Source organism: Melanostigma gelatinosum (assembly GCF_949748355.1).
Source record: "Melanostigma gelatinosum genome assembly, chromosome: 5".
Taxonomy (NCBI): Eukaryota; Metazoa; Chordata; class Actinopteri; order Perciformes; family Zoarcidae; genus Melanostigma; species Melanostigma gelatinosum.
Window position 1 is genome coordinate 20189744 of NC_136638.1, and position 23036 is coordinate 20212779.

The window sequence follows — 23036 nt, forward strand, 5'->3', positions numbered from 1 at the left end:
AATGCGACGGGGCGGTAGTCGTTGAAGCAGGCTGGAGATGACTTCTTCGGCACAGGAATGATGGTGGTTTCCTTGAAGCACGTGGGAACAACAGCCTGGCTCAGGGAGGTGTTAAAGATGTCGGTGAGGACATCCGTGAGCTCCTCTGCGCAGTCCCTCAGCACACGACCAGGAATGTTGTCAGGTCCCGCAGCCTTGCGGGTATTTATCCTCAGCAGTGTGCTCCTCACACTGGCTGGGGACAGGCACAGAGCCTGGTCGTCGGTGGGGGGGGTGGTTTTCTGCGCAGGTGTGTTGTTCTGTGCTTCGAAGCGTGCAAAGAAGCCATTGAGGTTGTTAAGCAGGGAGGTGTGACTGTCACAGGTCTGTGGCGGTAGTTTGTAGTCCGTTATGGTCCTAATGCCCTGCCACAGGCTCCGTGAGTCCCTGCTGTCTTTGAAATGTCCTGTGATTTTCCTGGTGTACAGTCGTTTAGCTTTCCTGATGCCACGGCACAGGTCAGCCCTGGCTGCCCCCAGCCCAGCTGGGTCTCCAGCTCTGAAGGCGGTGTCGCGAGCCTTGAGCAGTGTGCGGACCTCCCCTGTCAGCCATGGCTTCTGGTTGGCTCGGATGGTGATGGCTCTGGTGGTAGTTACATCATCAATGCACTTGGTGATGTAACCTGTGACTGTCTCTGTGTATTCTTGAATGTTAATGTGATGGTTGTGACAGACGTACAAAGCCTGTCGGCTCCACCTCTAACCCAAATACACACGCAAACATACACGCCGTGTTTTATGGCTTTATCGTAAAAAAGTGCAACACACCTAACCTTTTCATCCCCCTACACTCTGAGACAGTGTCTTGGCACAGATTGGTGCAGGTACCAACTTCAAATAGCAGTAGAGGACTCTTACTGGAAAGGAAGTGCTGCGATCCAGGGCCAAAGTCTCTGTGTGCATCCTGGAGCTGCTTCAGCCGCTCCTCTATGGAAGCCTGAGAACAACACACACACACACACACACACACACACACACACACACACACACACACACACACACACACACACACACACACACACACACACACACACACACACACACACACACACACACACACACAGAGTTAAATCAAAATGGAATCATGCTGTACATCTGTCTATGCTACAAATCCCCCAAAGAAAGAAAAATATGCACACAGACCACCCGTTTCTCCTCCATTAGTTAACTACGGAATATGAATTATGTCTTGTCCCTCTACTGGCCCTCTTGAAGGACTTTGAAAGCCTTTGAAGAGTGGCAGGTAGGAAATGAAGACAGAGATTACCAAGTAATATATTTTGTTGAAACGAGGACAAAGGCACCTGGTTTGCAATGTCAGTGTGGAAAAGATGATGAAATGAAGAGAGAGAAGGGGGGGGGGGGGTGCAAAGCCTCACATGCGTTGCATCGATAGCCACGCAGACCGAGAGACTAAATTACGTTTGTAAAAGCATTTCATATCAGTTACTGTATGTTTCCCACTGAATGGGATTTAGCCTGCCTAATCCTGGTTTATTTGAAATGTATTGGATTTGGCACATGAATCGTTGTCAGCTGGTTGATTGAGACAGTGGGAGGTAAATCCACTCTCGTGAGGTAGAGCGACAGATAAAGAGAGGAAGAGAAAGGAGAAACTGTGAGGGGCCTTAAGACTTTAAAGAGCGGCACAGGCAACGAGTCTTAATGTGTAAAGTTTGATATATTAAGTTGGCATTTATGTGTGCACATGTCATTGCTCCCTCAGCAGGAAATAAAACAACATAATCTGGAACGTGATTAATATTGGTTGGGTCTAATATAGAGCATTGTCAATGTGCCGTGGAGATGTTGCTGCCAACAGTGTGGTGTTCTACAATCTATTTAGGCAATTTGGGTTTCCATAAGGAAGACAAATGACTGAATTATCCATGATCGACAAATATTAGCAAATGAAATTTGGAAACACATTTTCGCAGAGCAGCCAAAACCAAACAGGGCACAAGATGTTGCTGGGATTTAGCATTTATCATTTTAATTAAGACAGACGTAGGACACAGAGAGGCAGACAAAGAAACAAGGTTCCTCCAATCTGCTTGTTTTCACAGTGAAAGATAGCAGGACAGTGCATCTTATTGCGTTGAAATGAATTAACATGACAAAGTGGAGATAGCAGATCGACCGGGGTGCAAGCAAAGCAGCTCAAAGAAGGCTTTTCTTCTTTCTCTCAAAACCATTTGCAACAACCGCCTCATCATATGTCTCTTGGGATCTACGGTCACAGAAACTCAGAACAATCCAAGATCTGCTGGTGAATATGGATACTGAAAGCCTTTTTAACAGTGTTGATCATCAAGGGGGCAATTAAAGGGCTGACTTCTTGAATCAAAGACCAGAGGACACACTACCAACTGCAGTGCATCAAAGATTTTGCAGAAATTGTCCTGTAAAAGAACATTTTCATGAAGAGTCTTCTTACCTCCAACGCAAAGAAACATCAATGAGGAGAAAGATGAGTCGCAATTTCTGTTCTTTCATTGTAGCTCGTTCCCAACAATCCTTTCCTAAAATACATGAGACTGTGGAGACAATTTGTAGAGGATATCTCTCGCTCTCTATAATTCAGGCTCCAGAAAGTGTGGCATTGGAATTGAATGCCCATCTGAGTGCTTTTACTGATTGTTTAAACGTGACAATGCATCGTGACCCTCGTGAAAGACACCTTTCAGTTGCTTTAATTAATGTAACAGAAGAGAGATATGCTACTGACAAAAATAAGAGTGACAGATGTTTCTCTTCAAGCTCATTCCATCCCACACATTAAAAAAGGCTTGCATATCACTCATTGTACCTGCAACTGCAGGATATGACGTACCTCCCTGGAACAAAGCGGACACTTGATCTGGTTTGGTCAAATGAGTATCCTCAGATGGATCAACACAACTAGAAATAAACACCTTAGATTAAACATTACAAAGAGACATCAAAATATATAGTTTTCTAAGATATTACAGTTTTGCTTTCCAAGATTTGTTATAGCAGCTTTACATCCACCCACCTTTTTTTCTAGCTGTCAGCTGCGCCTCTATTTCCTTTGTGCATTGAAAACTATGCATCAACATTACACTCAAGAATCAACCGTATGCATGTCTGGTTTGTGTAAATATTATTAATTTTTCTATTGTAAAACACTCTAACAGCCTATCAGTATGTAGTGTGGATTTGGGACACGGCGTGGGAGACTACAGCCATGCTAGCTGCTCTGTTGTCTTCAAAGTCATTAAGATACGCCATCTGGGGACCATGAATGTCTGTACAAAGTTTAACGCTACTCCTTCCAGAAGCGGCTGAGATATTTCTGTTTGGACCAAAGTGGTGAACTGACCAATTGGCAAACCGGCATTGCCGTCTTTACCACCAAACACGAAAGTCGCAAACAGTACGGGGGCAGTGGAAAATTATTTCGAGGAATTGTTGCAGGGACGATAATATCATCATGTTCAGACGGCAGAGAGAGACAGACAGGAAGAGTGGCAATTAAAACATAATGATGAGGCCATCAACAGCAGGCTATAGAGAAGATGTCACGAAGGGTATTTAATGGGAACAGGGGGTCTCACTTGAGTGGATGCTCCTACAATTACCACAGAGGTTGCTGATGGAGGCAATGCTCACTGGATGATGCATCCATACATTCAGCTAAGCATCGAGGGGAAGCCAAAGTCCACTTCGATGAATGCAAGGCACTTTATCCTTGACATTTTTAAAAGGCTTTGAGAGTAAATGCCTTGGATTCATTGAAGAATTGGCCGCTTCATGCAACTGTGTATAAATGTAAGTTATTATATTTATATGTATATGTATTCATGATGCATAAAAATACCAAAGACGTGATCTATACAGCGACTCTACATGTTAACATTTAAACATTCTGATCAATAGTGTGAAAAAATAAATAAATGTTGAGCTCAACTCGTCACATGAATGAAGTGCTGCTGAAAAACAATTGCTTTTAGTAAACAGATCCATAATGAGACTGGTGTGTTTGGGCCCTTTAATGTGGTTAGAAATTGATCCAGCCCCTCATACTGACGCTTACCTTGCCTGATGTTAATGTTAACAGCACATTTGGTGAAACATGTTTTGGCCCTTTTACTACATACATTTTAACTTCATTTATTATAACACTTGTTACATTTATTAACTGATCATTTTGCAAACATGCTTGTTATAGGAAATTGGATTCATTTTCAATTCATTATTCTTTTATTCTTCTCAATTTACTTTCATCCCGATGGGTTACAAAACATAAAAAAAGAGTCAAGCATGTGATAAATTTGAAACGAACTGAGAAGAATGGAAATACATCGCTGCCCTGGAATTATGGATGTCCTGGTGGTTTGGAATGCAGCCAGGGATCTTTTGTTTCATGTAATCCTCAACTGTCTTTTATCAAATAAGAGCAAAAAATACCCCAAAATATACTTAGAACTGTACAGTCTACCATCAAAAGATGAGCAAAACAGTTAAATGTACAATGGTACATTTGTTTTTGGGAAGCTCCAAGTAAAACTTGCATGCTTGTGTTTTTGAGTGGCATATATGCCTTTATTCAATAGCTGACAGTAAGGAGATAACAGAAGATGAAAGGAATGAGTGATGGGAACAACATGAGACAAAGGTTCTCCTCCGGACTTAAACCTGGTACGTTGCCGTTTATGGTCGGAGCATCAACCCACAGGCCACCATGGAGCCCCCTTGACGTGGGTGTTATGTTCAGATTGGTGCTACTCACCTAACTGGACAATTGTTGACAATTCACTTAGTTCAGTGCTTTTCAAGATCCCTGAGAGTAACTGGCTTTAATCTATCCACTTGAAAAATGATCTGATCAGCCTTTCTAATAAGAGCTTTTGTCATCACACACATGGCTTGTTATCCATGCCTAAATCACACCGTTGTCCTCCACAAGCTCAAAAAGACATAGAAGACATGTTGTAAAGCAGTTGGAGGCCTGGCGTGTGGGCACTATTGGAGCCTCACAAAAACTCTTAATTTGCATTCGGACCAACATAACACATGGAATCACTCCCGAATGTCTCCCTGGAATTTGAGTGCTGGAAAAGCTGCTGCTGACAATGTCAAACGGACAAAGCAGACCCCAGCAGTGAACTCTACCTGAAGCACTTTCCATCTGCTGTTGAGATGCTCCAGGGCGCGGGCGTTCTCCATCGACAAATGGACATCGGCGATAGCCAGCTGGTGGGCCAGATCATTGATGTGTTTCATGCCCTCCTTCACTTGGGTTAGCTCCTCCTTAAATAACTGCAGGAGTGTGAGCGAGAGCGAGGCAAGGGTAGAGAGAGGGGCATGGTAAAGAGGAAACAGCAGAAATATTAAACATTTTATCTTCAGACACAGGCAAACATTCGTCTGAACCAACTGTCAAAAATCAATTGAAATCGTATCCGTTTTTGCTGTCAGCTCTGTTCTGTCTCGGGAAATATTTTGCAGCAATATATCAACATAAATCAAAGTGAAACAAATGTATAATGGTATTGGAATAGCACCAGCCTCTGTCCAAAGTAGATTTTACATGTGAACAATGAGGGAAAACAGAAAATGTATACAGTACTTGTTGTTAAGGACTGGTGTCTTTTTATAGCATTACACACTTACAAGATTGGGAGTGAAAGGTTCTTTACGCAGGCATTCAATACCAGAGAGCTGCATGGCAGGAGCTCCAGCACACTCAGCCATTTGACAGCCTGAAGTCACATGTTGTTTTAAGGATTACTTCCCTGCATTTCTTCCTCAGTGTGTAATTTGAATGGCAGGATGTGAATTCAAGTAAAAACATAAAAATAATGTTCCAACCCAAATATCCAAATGCATACTGTATATTGAACAATTTGTAACCATCTGGAAGATTCACTCTGGAGATATAAAATTCAACAAAATGGATTATTTTAATGGCAGGACATCAATCCTTGATATCTGTGAATGTGCTTACTGTGTTTACAGACCAGCAGGGACAATGTGGAAGGCAGAGGCAACAAAATGCCAAGCAGAAGTATTAAAAACATGCCTCACTGTTATCGTGTGTCAGTGCGTGCTGTGAGTGTAGAGCTAAAATAGTACATTTTGTCAATCGAGAGGAAATTAATCGGCAACTATTTTTATGATTTCATTTTTTTTAAAATATATTTTAGGATGATCTTTTTCTTAAATGTGAGGGTTTGCTGCTTTTCTCAGTTTCATGTGACAGTAACAGACACTTCTTTTGGTTTTGGACTGTTGATTGGAAAACAAGATATTTGAAGTGTCACCCCGTGATTGTGGGAGGCTGTGACAGGCATATTCTACTATTTCATGACATTTTATAGACCAAATTATGAGCCTTAGTCGCAGCCCTGTACGTGTGTATGCAAGTGTGCATAATGTCCATGTATGTCTCATTTGCATGCATCCGTGTGTGAGCTTGTGTATCCGTCTGTGTGTAAATGTGAGTTACAGATGACGCCAATTGACAAGCCTGCCCTAACCACCGAGCTGAACGTGTGCCGTCTGTGACAGTGACATAATTGTTGTGAAGGGCCCACACTTCTAATGAATAGCGCCACAAAATGACATGTTGGCACTCCATAATGACTGAACCAATGACCTGCGATTTGTCTAACATCTATTCAACTGGGGGATTGCCATCTCACTGTGTCAGTTTGAAGTGGCACGTCCTTGTCAGCATCTGTCAGATCACAGCTACTCTATCAGGGATGTGTACACAGGCAACCAAAACAAACCTTTTAAAGCAACGCAGCCTGACACCTCTCAGTTATATATCACTGCTGTCAGTGTTTTGATGTTTGTTTACAATGTGTCACAATGTCTTTTTCAGGGTAAGCCTGGGGCGATTATCTCAAAAGAGACAATCAAGTTGCTCCGCAGGTTAAAGCAACTTATATCTGGAATTTATGCTAATGCATCTGCGTGTACAAGCGTATGTGCGTGAGAGCGATAAGGAGAAAGAGAGAGCTTGTATGTGAAGCAGCGTGGTTTCCTGTGTCTACCTTGGTGGCGTCTATGTGATCCTGCAGAGAGTCGATGAAGAGATCTCCGACGGGCTCCCAGGCGTCTCTCACCCCTTCTGCCTGCTCCAGGGCCACTGCCAGCTCCTCCATCGCCGCCTGGACCTGAAGTAGACGCTCTAACGTCCTCTCCATGTGTCTGGGGGTTTCGTTGAAAACGTAATTCCTGACAGTTAATGCCTGCAGCATTCAAATTTGCAGGTGATGCAAGCAAATAAATCTGTCAAACTCCATAGAGCATGCAGACAGACACAATATTCATTCAAATGTACTGAATGTAATTTCAGTAGAGCTGTGGCCAAATTATTTCATACCATCATTTCATAATCGAAGTGCCTTTTTCTTCGAAAACATGTTTTAATATTCTAGTGAGCTCTGATTTTGTTTTGCTTTAAAACTTGATAAATGCATTTTCTTAATTGTTTCTGGAAAGAATTATATTAGAAAGTTGTTGTAATCAGGTTATGGTAATTGTATTACATGTAATGTATTACATAACCACGCACTCACAATCACAGGGAGAGATAACATTCGACTTCATAGCTCGAATAGATACAGGCATGTTACGGTACTATTATATGGTAAAAAAACTTTTTTTTGTAAAAAAAACATATTTATTTATAAATGTATTATTTGTTTTGCTTAACTTCAAATTTATTTAACAAGGAAAAGCCCAATTGAGATCAAAAATCCCCTTTTCAAAAGTGCCCTGGCCAAGACAGCAACAGCACATTAACGGTTACGGACAATAAATTCCAGGTCACAGCATGAGTATACAAAACATAAGAAGAGGCAGATAGCTCAGTCAAAGGATCTAATGTACCTCAATTTTGTCATGAGATGATATGAATTGGAAAGAAAAGAAAAAAACTGAAAACAAAAAGTTCTGCTGCACTTTCTCTGAAATCTGTTCACGTATTTAGTTTATATCAATTTTTAAAATAACACAACAGTTAGTTCAGAGGTGACATGTCTCTTTGATAGAACTATTAGTACTTCACAATTGCACATAAATAAAGTGCTTTCCACCACTGCAGGAACCACATTCAATCCACACACAAGGTAAAAGAAGTGTCTGACCTATGGCGATCCACACAGCGTGCAGTCAACTTCTCCCACAAGTCACTGGCCACGTTTGCCTGCTTCCACACTGAGCGGCTCACGTTTAAGATTCGCCGGCGTGGAGACACCTCTGCAGAGGGTGGAAGAGGTTAGACGGGGCCATGCATAACATGGTAAAAGCATAAAGTTGCAAAGGAGGAAGTAAAACAAAAAGCAACGGGAGAAATAACAGGGTGTGGAGGAGAGCAGGGGTTAGAGGTCAGACAACAAGAAGAGCAATGATTGGAAACACCGACTGTGAAAGGAAAGACGGAGGATGGAAGGGAGCAAAACAAGTTGGACACATGAGGAGAAAACAGCAAAGTAGATTGCTACAGTATTTCCCAAGAGGGCAGTGCTGAGAGCAAAACTTTAAGAAAGAGGACGTGCCGGTGGAGAAACAGCAGAGCTTGCTGTATTATTGATCTGAGCAGATGGTATAGTAGAGCTGGACCTAATTGGCCCCGACCCAGACTTTCCCTAAACCCAGTGTGACACCAGAGGACGGATCACTGCTAATAACTATTAATGGCAGATTTCACCTGCATGGGTCCTACCCAATGAACACTGCGGGGCTTAGCAGAGGGAGGTTGTGAGTGTGATATTTTGGCTGGCGCAGCAGTTGGCACAGAGTATGAGGGGAGCAGACCTTTTCCATCAGTCAGGGTCTCCTCTGGCTCCTGGAAGGGATGCTGAGCCAGAAAGGCCTGGGCAGACTCCAAGACTGAGTAGATGAACGGCCCGCGAGACTTGACATCCTCCATAAATGCCTGCCGGGAGACAAAGAGAGAGGGGAGAGTGTTTCTAATTGGAAGAGAATGAAAGACACAAGCCGTTTTCGAACTAAAGTGCTGGTTGTTGCTGAGGAGCATGAGTCCTGTAGGCTAAGCTTCTAAATGTGAGGATTTGCAATGGATTTTTTATTTTATTTTTTTATTGTAAATCATTCCTGATGGACAACACCTCCCACCCCATGCAGGACACTCTAACAGTACTGTGCAGCTCCTTCAGTGACCGGCTGCTTCACCCGCGGTGTGTGAAGGAGCGATACTGCAGGTCCTTCCTTCCTGCTGCTGTCAGACTGCACAACCAACACTGCTCCCAATAGACCACACATAACATATAGGAGATTACTCATTCATGTGCATAATCAATATCAATAACGATGTACGTATGTGCAATATAAATACTCTGTGCAACTTAAACACTTCCTATTTCCTATCTCATATGTGCAATAATGTGTATCCAACCCCTGATTATCTGATTATATTGTATTTTCAGCTTTTGTTTTTTTGCGATTTACTTATTTATTATACCTTCAATGGAAACAATTCATTGGTCACTATTGACTTTGTATTGTGTGACGGTTCCTCCTTTTCACTTTTGTTTCCAAACGCAAACAACAGGAAAAAGCCTAAAAGCTGCTGTGTGGTGGGATACACCACCAACAGGGGACCCAGGACTACGTTTTAATAAACTGCATTAGCAGGAAAATGGGGAAACTGACACGCAATATGACTAACGTTACGTGTGAAGCAAGCATTTTGTCCAAACGTCAGTTCAGCTCTGTAAGTGACATTAAAGCATTTGGACAGTATGCAACTTGTGTTACAGTGGAATGTGGATACATTCCACTGTAACACAAGTTTTATTATGGAAGAGGAATAATGTGTTATATCTTTATTTAAAAGCTACACAGGCTCCATTTAAGTTAACACCAAACCCACACACATGTAAGAAACGCAAGATGGCATACATGGGAGAAAATGAGTTTGAATACATTGGTTAAATAGGAATCCCTGAACATACACACAAACACACACAGCAAAGGACCGCATGAGATTACATGGCTGTCTGCTTGCACTGAGAGCCCAGGGCACAATTGGACTACTGGCAGTACTGGTCAGTTTGCCGCCACACACAGAAGAGCCAATTAGCTGTGAGAGCCCAGATCCACTGGTCCACCCTCAACAGCACTCCTTATGCAAGAAGACACAGATGCAGACCCGCCTCCCCAGAGCCTTGAAGACAGCCGGTGTGTCAACCTTCTTCACTCTTCTATACACTAATCTCTGTTCTGTATGAAACACTCTGCAGGTGTGGAAATTATTGCCCGCTCTCTTCAAAGTAATAGCAAACATACAAAAGTGTGTAACGGTGGGGGGCTGTGGCCCGAGATAAGATTCCCACTGCAACAGTCATGGAGAAAACTCTTTCTCTAATCGCAAACCAATTCTCTCTTCTTCCTCACATCCTCACTTCCTTTCCCTTTCCCCTCTTTTCATCCTCTCTGGCTCTCTTTATTCTCTCCATACTCTCTTTAGCTGCTTTGCTGCCCAAAGATGAGCTGAGCTACGGATTCCCTGAGCCAGCTGTCATGTCAAAACTTTAATGCCAGCTAAATTTCACACTCGGAGGCTTCATCTATGGTTGAAGGAACATTAAGAGCGAAGCCTTCAGATCAGATTAAGAGACATTATGCATGGGGTAGAGAAAGTCAGGGAGGGGGGGGAATGACTTCATTGACTTCATTTCATCTAAACATGTTGATGGCATTTCTCTTACTCCTCCCTCAGTATAGAGGAGGAGGACATTTTATTTCATTATCCCTGTCGCATGAGGCAGAGATGCTTCTGCAGCTGCTGCAGATGCACAACATCCCTCCCATTGCCGAATTCATTCACTTATCCAAGCACCCTAACACACACACACACACACAAACCTCATATCTTCCCCCCCAAAATCCCCTTCATCACCACCCCAAATAGACGCAATCAACATGCTCCCAAACCAATGCCCATGCAAATGCACACACACACACACACACACACACACACAGAAAATGCAGCACAGCGAGAAATCTTCCCACACTCAAAAACGACATCAGAATAAATCCACTTAAGATCAATAATTCACATTTCTTAAAACGCTTTAACTCTCTATAGAAAACTGGGATGCAATTTCCCTCCCTGCTTTGTCGGAAAAGTTTTAGAGCGACCAAACGAGGCAGTCCGAGACATCTCAGATTATAAAAGGCGATGTGTGGAAAATGGAACATTTTAGTGAGGAAGAAAAAGAGGGAGAGGAGAGGAGAGCAGGCATGTTCAACAGTGAATCCTATGAATGACTTCGTGATTTGTAAGGCCTGTGCATCACTAAGCAGCTCCATCAATGTTGGAGGGATAGCTGTGGAAAGAGAGAACATGGACTGAGGTCTTAAAGCATGAAAAGACTGTGCATGGCAAAAGAAGGATGAAGAGGGAAAAGAGAAATAAAGAGGGAGCGTAAAGGAGATAAAAGCAGGATTGTGAATAAGTGGTGAGTGGTGGTGTTTCTCTGTTGTCCTGTTAATTGGGAGGATGATTTCACAGCGCACCTGTCGAGATGGGAGTTGGAGTCAGAAACACTGCACAAACTGACAACACAGAAAATTGGAAAGAGGGTGGAAAGGGACACTCTGCTGTACTTACAGAACCAATTACAAGTATGTGTGAATGTAGGCTACTGTGTGTGTGTGTGTGTGTGTGCGCGTCTTCATGTCTGAACCAGTTCCAGTTCCTGAGATATATCACGCACAACTAAGGTGATTTACCGGGAAATGAAAGAACACCCCGAACATCCCAGGTGGCGTTTCTCCAAATTATTTCTGTCACACAGGACCAAGAATAACATAACGTTCACACACACACACACACACACACACACACACACACACACACACACACACACACACACACACACACACACACACACACACACACACACACACACACACACACACACACACACACACACACACACACACACACACCTTCAAGTATTTTAATGTTGTCATTTGAATTTGTATTGTTCTCTTGATTTAGACATTGTGGTAGCTCAATGTGGATTTATTCAAATAATAACAATAATAAGATTTAGCTATGCGCCAGATTCTGCTTGTTGTCTGGAGCTATTTTTTAACATTAAGACAGGTACACACAAACACACACACACACCCACACACAGACACACGCGCGCCTGCTGGGCAACTCCTGTCTGTACCAACTGTATGAGTCTTTATGAGCCTCCCCCAACACAGCTCACACAGGGCTATACAACATGTCAATTAAAAAAGGATTTCAGTGGAGAGACTCTCCTGCCTGACATCCTGGGATTTTTGTTTTTGTCTCACCAGTGGGAGTCTTTAACACACAAAAGCCATTTATTTTAGTTTGATCTGCCCGATGAAACAATAAAGACACTGATATAATTGAAACTCTCTCAAATTATGCTGTCAGCTTGCTAAATACAGGAAGTCTAATATCACTGTATGTATTTAATGCTACCAGTGACCAGAGGCTTTCTGGTCAGTGTGCGTAAACGCTGTCGCGGCTCAAAGACCCTTCACTCATATGGTCCACCCATTTAAGCTGTGCTTCACACACATATCTCCGACTCCCTGGTTAGTTTTGTTGCACCTGATCATTTACACGTGTAGTTTGGTGCTCTTAGCAAAAGACCCAAACCAACTTTAACCATAAATAAAGAGGTCTGATTTGCCAAAATAATAGAATACACTTGCGTGGGTGTGCAGATTCTTTCAAAAGAGAAGGAGCAACCCTACGAGGCAAAAGCACCTCATTCCACTGCAGTGAGTGATGAAGACGGGGAAGAGACTGGAGGAGACAAGGATAATGAGATGAACCCCTGTAGTTAAAGGTCCTGCACATAGAAAATTGATCTCAACATGATGCAAACCAGTTATTAGTCTTGAAGAGTTGTGGCATCACACTGGGAAACACGAATTGAAATCAACATACAACAATAAATTAATTTAAAGAAATGTAATTATTGTATTCTATACATCAACTTAGACTTTTTATGCCTTGTTGGGGGACTTGCTGAATCACTCTTAATTTCCCTCCTAAGGATCAATAAAGTTGATGTTGAAAGTTTTGTATTATTCTATATTCATATTATTCTCATATATCCGCAGAATCTGTTGACAACCAGGAAGTCAAATTTTGATCACAGGTTTTTAGAGAAAGTATTAGTTCCCTGCCCTCAATAGGAAGAAGTAAATATTTGTTGGAAAGATAAACAAGCACTGATTTGTGTCGTGATCAATAAGGTCTCAGTCTCTGAGTTTGTGAGCTTGTGTGCCCATCTATCCACACAAGCCCTTGAGATTTAAAAGCAGTTCAAATCACTGAACCATGGAGGAATTATCTGGCAGGAGGAGAAGGTTGACTTCTCTGTCAGAAACTCTTACTGAAGTTCCCTTAAGCCTTGAACTTTATTATTTTTTAAAATAAAAAAGTTTAAATGGCTACTAATCCTGCAGTGATTAGTGTTGAAAGGAGCACCGGTGACGTAGCAAATAGCGGTGTGGTAGATGACATCTAGTTTACTAAGAAGACCTGTAGATTACATATAGTCTAAAATGGGAAGAATTATCATTTTAACCAGGGTGTGCTTTGTAAAGTGGCTAAATGAGGCTTTGTTACGGTACAGGAAACCAATTATATTACTTATAGGAATCCACGAATTGGAGTTCTTATTGCAGTTTGTGGTAAGTGTTTGTTGAAAAAAAACATTTTGTTTTGAGAAGGTGATGTTGTGCTGCAGGGAAGTCCGGGTGGTATTCAGGGAGGAGCTAGATGTGTACAAGACGGTGTCGTCGGCATACAAATGAATGTGAGAGCCACCTGCAGAGTGAGCAACATCGTTTATGTAGATTTTGAATAAGGTTGGACCTAGAATGGACCCCTGAGGAACACCCTTGAACAGGGACAGTGGGTCAGATAGGTAACCCTTAGCTCTCACCGTACAAAGCCACACAGTATTCTTTCCTATCGATGGCACATATGATGTAATTTAACACTTTAAGTGTTGCAGAGACACACTCATGGCCATTTCTAAAGCCAGACTGCATGGAGGTGATACATCTGTGAGACTCCAGGTGATGAGTGAGCTGTTTGTTGACCAGTTTCTCAAAAACTTTGGATAGGCAAGACAAGATGGAAATAGGTCTGTAACAGTTTAGGTCGAATATATCTCCCCCCCCCCCCCCCCTTGAAGCGAGGGGTGACAGCAGCCGATTTCCAGTCTTAGGGGAATACACAGGTCTGCAAGGAGAGGTGGAACAGATAAGGGGGCTACGAAAATATGAGCTAATAGCTTAAGGAAGAAGGGATCCAATCCAGCTGAAATATGAGGATCCAGTTTGAGCACCTGAGCACCTCAATCTCCTGTGGGGTTACTTGGAGGGAGGGGATCAATGCTTGGCGCTGAGTCAGCAGGGTTGACGGTGAGTAGGCGTAGCAGCTAAAAAGGCATGACCAGCCTGAACAAAATATTTGTTGAAAACTATTGAATAATGAGAAATAAAACATTTGATAAAAATGCTTGTTTGTAGCCTTTATTCAGCACACATATTACTGTTGACTGATCGCCATCACAAAGAGATGAAGCAGCTCATCCTCACCTGGCTCAGTGGTGATCAACACTAATTTATTTAACAAAGAGTCACTGGATTTTTAAAGAAAATCATGGTTGTAGTGTGCAGATTGTGTTTGTGTGGTTTATGTGTTTTAGGTGTCTTATAATGATCTACTGCCTTGTTGTTGTTGTTGTGCTTTTGGACTTATATCATTCTTCAACCACTTTCTGATGTTTTATAAACCAAATGATGATTTGATTTAGCGAGAAAATAATCTACAGATTAATCGAGTTGCCGCCCTAGTTCAGTCAAGTCAACTGAGTGCAAACTCATTCCTGCCTATGAGGCTGGTGCTGCGCGCACAACGCAATCCTGAATGGAAAAAGAGAGTGATTTTCTCTCAATAAAAAAACAATGCCTCCCTGAAGTTTATTCATGACAAACTGCCAAAACCGAGCCAACAAGATGCAGCAAAGCTTGACGTTCCTCAGGCTTTCTTGTGTAGTTACTCAAACAAGGAGTCATGGCTGCTTGTGATGGAGACAAAAAACAGAAAGCACCTGTAGTCGAAGCCACCCTCATCAAGGGGCCGTATTTTGAAACAACCAACAAAATTCAGTAAATAGCAAAGCTGTGCATTTCATTAGCTTGTTATCATTAGGCATGTTGTAAATATACAAATATCCATCAGATGGTAATCTGCATTAGGAATAAAGAAAAATAACTAACTTTTAGTTGTAATAATCATCAGCTCATAGTCATCAATTTGACCCGGACAGACTTGAGCATGTAAGCGGTTCCAACTGCAGTTAAATGTATTTCTTTATTCTACGGTGTCTTTAAAGTCACGTTTATTTACACATTTAATCAACCACTTCTTTCCAGAAAAGATGAATTTGCACTAGACTTGGTCCTTGGCACTCGCAACACACACTGCAGTGCTCAGAGCTCCACCTCCATCAATAGTAACGGCTAGCTGAAACTTGGAGAACGCACTATTGATTCAGGCTGGACAATAAATTCAGCTGTGACCAATATTTGTGATATCTACAAACTCTGTTATCTGCAAACACCTCTAAAAAAACCATACAACCTGTTAGATCCTGGGTACTTCTGGCCCGATACGGGGCTAATTACTGACTCAGCTCTCTATTAAAAGATTCTCGAGCTGGTGTTCTGGCGAGGGAACTCGCCTGGCTCCGCTAACTGCCGTTACTTCCGACGTCTACCCTGCTTCCTCCGGTCAGAGCGCGCTCGGCCGAGAGACCAGTCCTGACCCCGGGCGCTCCCACCAGTCGCGTCGGTTATGGCAGCTTCCCTCTTATGGATCCGCGCTCTTGGTAAATGCCAGGTTAGGTTTTAACGGCTAGGATTAATTCTTGCTAAAACCGTAAGGGGTTGTTAAGTGGATTCGGTCTCTAGGATAACCTTTCAGAACTCAGTTGTTAGACATACAATAGCTTTAACTTTTTACTGTCACGAGGAACTCTTTACTACTTAGGCAAATTAATGCACTTGAGGATTTCACTTTAAATGCAGATTAGATATTTATTGCAGGTTATATTTAGTTAGTTTGCAGGGGTTACAGCTACAGCTCACATAAAATGTCACTACACATGATTAGTCAATTTAATTATCTTCTTCGATTATACTCATTAGTTTTAGTCGCCGAGACGGCTCGGTTGGAGCTGGATGTCCAATGGTGCGATGAAAAAGGTTCTTTTGGAGTTGTTAGGAGCGAAGGTCAGGCCTGACCCTCGATCCTCCCGCTCCGCAACGGAGCCCGTTCAGCTGTTCTCAAAACTCAGTACAAAGTCTTTCTCAGGCAGCTGCGGCTTTCTCAGTTGTCCAGATGTTTAGAGGTGAGCGGTGGGGAGAGTTTTAGAAACTTCGTCTTTTAATCTCAATGTCCACGAACAGAGGTCTCTTTTCCGTGAACAGAGACGAAGTCCTCAATACATCAGCTGCAGGCTGTAGTATCTTCCTCCGATGCGCTTGGTACGGCATCCGCGATGAAATCCCAGCTTTGCTCTTTGCAAGCATGTCCTTATATTCCTCATATGGGCTGTGATCAGCCCCCACTTGTTTGGTCCATTACTCATCCCCCCTCCCTCTGGAAAGGGCGTTAAGCCGAACATTGCCTGTATGACTCAACTTATTACATCAGTTTCTGGATCTTTCCACTTGACTACACCCAACATCTGGTCTTGATTACAGCAATGTCATTCTTGCCCAATACTTGCCCAATACATTTATCTCAGCTCCACAGAACACACAGAAACATTCATTACATTTGTTTAAATCATTTCTATGAAGTTAAACATTTGTTACACAATTGATTAGAACATTTCGTTATATTTATTCATACATTTTCTCTGTTTGATTACATTTCAACGTTGAATATATGCTTTGCGCTCTTATAGCCTGACTTCTCTCCCTTGAATGTGTCGACATGTTACCGAGGCAGCTATGAGAGGTCAACTCTTCTTGACACCCCCTTCTTGAGGTCTCAAGCTGCCGCACCGTGCCCCAGGTAATCCTCTAGGAACTCGTCGTCGTCCTCGGCGGTGATGATGAGAACGTCATCCTCCGGCTCGGATTCGTGTTGCCAGCTGTCGAGCACCACCAGGCCTTCCATACCTGGTGGCTGGAAATCCAGGAGGGCGTTGTCATCTTCCTCGTCATCTATGGCATCCTTCATCTGCTCGTCCAGGCTCAGCACCAGGGCCAACACATTCTGGTTCAGAATGCTGTCAGGGGAGAGGGAGGCCGGTGTGGGGACGGGGCTGGTTGATGCTTTGTCCTCATCCTCGCCTGGAACTATCAATCCTTCAGGGATTACCTCCACCAGCTCTCCGCAGTCCTCGTCGTATCCCCACATCCCCATTAGATTTGGTACTACTCCTGCGAGCATCGTCTGGCTACCCACGTCTCGGTGTTCCACACCCGGGATGCTTGCCGTGTCGTCGTCTTCTTCTGGAGTTGGTAGTGGATACTGCAGGGCGGGCAGGCGTGGTCCAATGACGACGAAGCGGCCATCGGTGAGGTGGGTGCTGGACACCCGGATGCCATCAGGATACGCCCATATTTTTGTGTATACTGGGCAGTATACACCATCAGCATAGAGCAGGACCTCTGGTGGGGTTCTCCCAGCGGAAGTCCACACTGGTTTTGCTTTAGCCTCTAATTCCATACAGTCGACTACATTCATCGCAGGCATATAAGGGGTACTTCCTTTGCAGAAGAGGCCGCTGGCTGCTCCTACCGGGAATTGCCCCAGGTAGCATTGGGTGCACCATAGGGCTTGGTTTACCTCCCACAAGTGCAACATTAGCTCCGGAGGAATCCCACAGCGGACACAGCAGACCTCCTCCTGAATGTTGTTGAACACAAAGACTTCATTAATCATTACATTTTTCAGCGCATTTTTACAAGCCAAGCTTTAGCAAGCAGGGGGTGGTCTTATTTTCATTCTTTTTTTAAGGCCCCCTCTCATTATTGGAGCGCTTTGCAGAGCGCCGCAGAGCCAGAGAATGCAGCCATGGAGATGCCAACACCATTGGAGGAGGTGTTAGGCCTGGGCTTGTAGGCCTAACCCTTCTTGGAAACAAAGGCTCATACAGCATGAGCCAGGCTGCTATCCCGATTGATGATTCAGAACCCAACCAGTAGATGGCGACAGTTATGCCCCAACCTATGCCCCAAAGAGCAATGGCGCCGATCTTGTGGAGCCAACGCCCTCTTCCTCTTTCTTTCATAGCCATGGTCATGACCACGAGATACGTCAGGGCTGTAACCGCCAGAAAGGCCTCGACGATTGCCGAGACCATCTTCAGGGGGTTGTAGAAAACTGCAGCGACGTCGATTACCAGCCAGATGATCACCATTCCACCCTTTACTAGACCGCAGCGAGTAGAGTCGATGTGGATTCTCCCCAGGAGGTATGTAGCAAACCATGTCAGGGTAAGCCACAGCGATCCTCGATAGATGTTTTCAATCGCTGTTTTCAGACACCCTACAGCCAGGGTCAGTATTCTTAGCGGCTGATTCATGGACCATTCGCCCATGCAACAGTAGAAGAACCATATGATCTCAAGGACCCAAAAGTCCAGGTCGGTTAAGCGAATAAATGGCCTGCATCTGCGTGCTGTGTCGGAGGAGTTCTGTAATGCTTCAGTTATACTCATTCCGAAGGTGGTCATGCCTGGAGTCACAATAGTTGTGGTGTTGGTCATACTCACTCCGAAGGTGGTCATGCCTGGGGGAGACGTGGCGTTCATGCCTGGAGGTGCAATGGTTGTGGTGTTGGTCATGTTGGTCATCTTGGCTTTCTTAGGTTTATTCGCTCTTATTTCGGTATGAGGCTCTTGGTTCAGGTTCCGGGTCTGCAATGGCTATGGCGCTCCAGTTGTTCACCCTTTATAGGTGGGTGGACTCCTCCTTCCTTCGTGGGAGGAGTCCCTTCTTCACTTCTCCTTTTTCCTTCAACTTCCCCTTAAAGCACGAGGCAACAGTGGCTGCTACCCCGCCCTTAATGGCGGCACAGATTATCAGGCCCAAGATCACAATTCCAACTATCATCAACAAATAAGGCCAAAGCCAGGAGAACAAACTCCCCATCCATCCCTTGATGACCGAGAATCCTTCTCCAATCTTCCCTGCCACTTCTTCCACTACGATGGTTGCGGTCCCGACTATGGAGGCGCCCGTTAGTTCGATCCAACTGCACTCGTGTTCTCGTCGGCCGCTCCCGCAACTCAGCCAGTGTTCTTCTGGCTCGTAGCAGGTTCCGTTCCCGTAGAGGCGGTTAGCTCCTACCCATTCAAATCCTTTGTCTTCTTTACCCTCGCAGAGGCTTTTCCTGAAGGCGTGGCCCTCAGCTAGAAAGACTGTAGGGTCGGTTACTGGGGGAATGATTTGGCCGTTCACGTTCACTCGGTCTTTCATGCGATGGCCCAGGATTAAGTTGGTACAGCTGCTAGTCAGAGGCCCTGACCGTCTCCATTTCCCGTCTTTAGCCTTCACCCAGGTTACTTCTTGCACGTGGGTTTCATATTCTGCTCCATAGTGGGTCTGGCAATGGTCTTCCCATCCTGGCACAGTCTCACAATGTCCCCCGGCCAGGCTGATGTTGCAGGTCGTGTTTCCTCGATTGCATTCCATCTTCCAGGGCCGTGGGCCCACATATGGTTCTGGTCGGCTCCAAACCCCAGGCCAGATGTCTCTTTCTTTCGAGTACACTGTGGCCAGGTACTGATACTTCACCCAGTAGTTGTTGGTTTGAGTTAGACATGGCACCACCCATTCTAACACTTCATCCTTCTGTAGGCCCCACCAGGTTGAACCGTCGTCCCGGGTGTGGGCCTCTTTCCATGCCTGCAGGGTTCCTTTGATCGTTTTGTTCGTCTTCAGGCCTGTGCAGTCATATAGCCACGTTCCCCAAGCCCGATACCACTCTTGCCAGAGTGTGCATCTCGGGGAGGCGCCGTCGGCTAGATACTCTGTTCCGTTCAGAGCGATGAACATTTTGTTGGTCACACAAGTGTCAATCTTTTGGAAATCCCCTCTTGGGGCTGTCATTAACTCCTCGGGTTTCGGCAGCTTTTGTACATACATGTCAGTCGTCCTTGGTCCCAAAAGGCCGTAGCTGGCTCTGGAGTATCCCTCCGTGAAGGCTCCTTTGAAATGCTTTAGCTCGGTTATCCATATCCATGGCAGGGTGTTGTTGAGCCAGGCCTCGTGCCGGGCATTAGGTTCGGGTAGATAGATGAACTTATGAGCCTGATACTGTGGTTTGTTTACCGGAGTTATTACGAAGTAATTCTGACCTTCGCAATAAAAGAACACATTCCAGAAGCACTTGTCTAGGAGAGGGAGCTTTTTTGTTTTACAATGCTGCGTCCATTTCCTGCTCCTATTTCTCCGAAGACTGTCACTTGACTTGAAGATTGGCGGCGGCTGCGGCTGCTCTTCTTTTTCCTCTGAAGCCGTCTCTGAAGCCGTAGGTTGTACTTCGTCTTCTTCCTCTTCTTCCACCTGCGTGACATTCACGGCTCGGCTGGTGATGTTGTGGCAGTCGGTGGTGTTACCTAGTGTGGAGTTACCTAGAGGCCTCACTGGCCTCACTTTAACTTTAACCCGTCGTGGTTTTCGCCGCGGTTGTGTGGCCTCACAGGTGAGATTGTAGTGTCCCCAGAACATTCCTTCTGCCGGTAAAATCATCAAACACGTATCATTGCGGTGGCTCGCTGCATAGGTTACCTCGGGTTTCCAGTATCCCTCGTTCCCTTGCTCTGCCCATGAGACACATGCCCATGAACAGTACCAGCCTGGGACACCGTTTTCGGGGTAGATCCAATTACACTGTGCCCGTTTTTCTTCTTGTGCTTTCTTCATCATTACCGTAATCTTCATCTCCGCTCCCAGCGTAGATACTTCATCTATTCTCCATGTCGAATTCTCTATTACCTTCTGGAATTCGCCTGCCCAGTCTGTTTCTTCACCCGTGTTGTTGATTCTCGAGTCGTTGATTTTCTGTTCCCAGATAGTCATCCACACGATGATAGTAGCTGTCAGGTTCGGAGCCGTCCCACCCCCTTCTTGGACTTGACGGGTTGCATTAGATCCAACCTCAAGGTCCAACCAGGGCGAGGCGCGCTTCTGTCCAGCGAGTTGGGAGAGAACGATCGTTCCAGAGTCGACCGTCCAGCATGTCTGGTCGAACTTCTTTGTGGTAGTGTAGGACACCCTCACATGGGTGAGGGCCCATGGGATACTACCATAGTAGTACAGTATAGCCAGGACAAGGCATAGTCCTGTTAATACTGCTACTACTTTAGCCATTAAGCAAAGCCATAATCGTTTTCCATTCCGAGGTCGTTCACTTGATTGGTCCAGTCGCTTGCCGGGGCGTCTTAAGGAGACGGGGGTAAAGGTTGAGGATCGCCTAAATTCATGAACTCTCCCATGAAGTAGTGGGAGATCCATGGTTTCGGATACTGCAGTGCTCTGGTCGGTAGCACCTCTGGAAGAGGAGCTAGGCATCCGGAGCTGAGGCGCGGGGGAGAGTCAGGATCGCACTGACTAATCCTGCCCTTCAGTAGCTGGTGATATAGCACCGATGGGTATCTGCCAATGGCTAAGTCCAGCCCCCGCCACACCCACTGGTAGTAGGTGACGATTAAGGAGGGGGAGCAGGGGGGGGGTGCAAAGCAACCCTCGTTCACAGCATTATTTTGCCGCAGCCATGCGTAGATCTGTCTGTCCACTGGGTCGATAAGGATCCGGACTTTGGCAAGAGATGCATATAACGGCTGACCGTCATCCGTCTGGAGCTCCGTTACTTTAGCCCATGCTGCCAAGGGTTCGTGAAGGTTAAGCCGGCCAAACCCCGTAGTCCGTAATCTGGAAGGAGGCAATTCCCTCATGGTCAGGCATGGGTCCGGGTTCGGTGGGCCAAGGCCTGGCAGGCGGTAATGAACCATACGCAACTCTATGTCTTGGTTCTCAATTACACAGCGCGCTCTGTTTTTCACGTGGAGCGCTATGAGACGCCGCATGACCGGGCTGGTGGTCCAGATCACATTTTCACCCAGAGAAAGATCAACATAGTCGTTTTGCAAATAATCAGCATAGTTAGGACCCCAGCGCAACTTCAACCGCAGACCCATAACTGAGATGAAAACGGTATTCAGGATCCAGGGGGATTGGTCAGGACAAGGGAGGACTGGCTGCAGCAGCCACGGATGGGTCCGATTGACTCTGTCATATTGGAGTTGCCATCCTGTGCGAAAAGCAGTCAGCAATTCCGCCTTCCCGGGTATTGACAGGTCAATCGAGCGCCTATATTCGCCATTGCTGCAGAAATAGGCGCCGGATCCACAGAGGCCTTTTCGGTAGGCAAAATCGCGTTGGGGTCTGTCCAAAAAGACATTTTCATTCGGCAATTGCAGATATGGCCTTCTTTGTGCGAGGAGGGACTGAGAGACTATTGATAGGTCCCTGCAATCTTTGTTTGGTGGGTTTGGCAGCGACATGTTGACAATCAAGTTCCGTTTTTTCCAGCAGCTATACTTTTTCTAAGAGCTGTTACTGCGAGGCTTTCCACCCCGCTGCAGTTTGCGAAATGACTTCCGTGCCCAAGCGGTCAAACCTTTTGCGTCTGCGCGTGGGTTTGGAGGAGGCTCCGCCTCATCCGCTCTGGTCAGCTCCACCCCGACGGAGTACACACCGTCGAATGGAACCATCACGGTTTTCAGCGTCACCATGACGCGCATTGTGCGGGTCTCCCATGTAGGCGTTGGCGCTCTGGACGCCCAGGAGCCCGGTATTTGCATAGCACCGTTTCTGCGCCATCCCTCTGGGGTGACCGTGAAAATCTTACTCTTTTCCTTGGTCCTGGCACCGGTGTGGTGGAAGGCGTCCAGATCTGTG

General features: G+C 45.1%; 1 protein-coding gene across 1 annotated transcript in view; it reads right to left on the bottom strand.

The window, feature by feature from the left end:
- Positions 1-23036, bottom strand: part of drp2 (dystrophin related protein 2) — a 149460-nt gene that overhangs the window by 41543 nt on the left and 84881 nt on the right. The window contains exons 4-8 of the mRNA XM_079268873.1: positions 8832-8952; positions 8162-8273; positions 7064-7220; positions 5175-5321; positions 897-975 (exon numbers count right to left, since the gene is read on the bottom strand). Of these exons, the coding sequence (XP_079124999.1) occupies positions 897-975; positions 5175-5321; positions 7064-7220; positions 8162-8273; positions 8832-8952 (616 nt within the window). The remainder of the gene's footprint in view (positions 1-896; positions 976-5174; positions 5322-7063; positions 7221-8161; positions 8274-8831; positions 8953-23036) is intronic.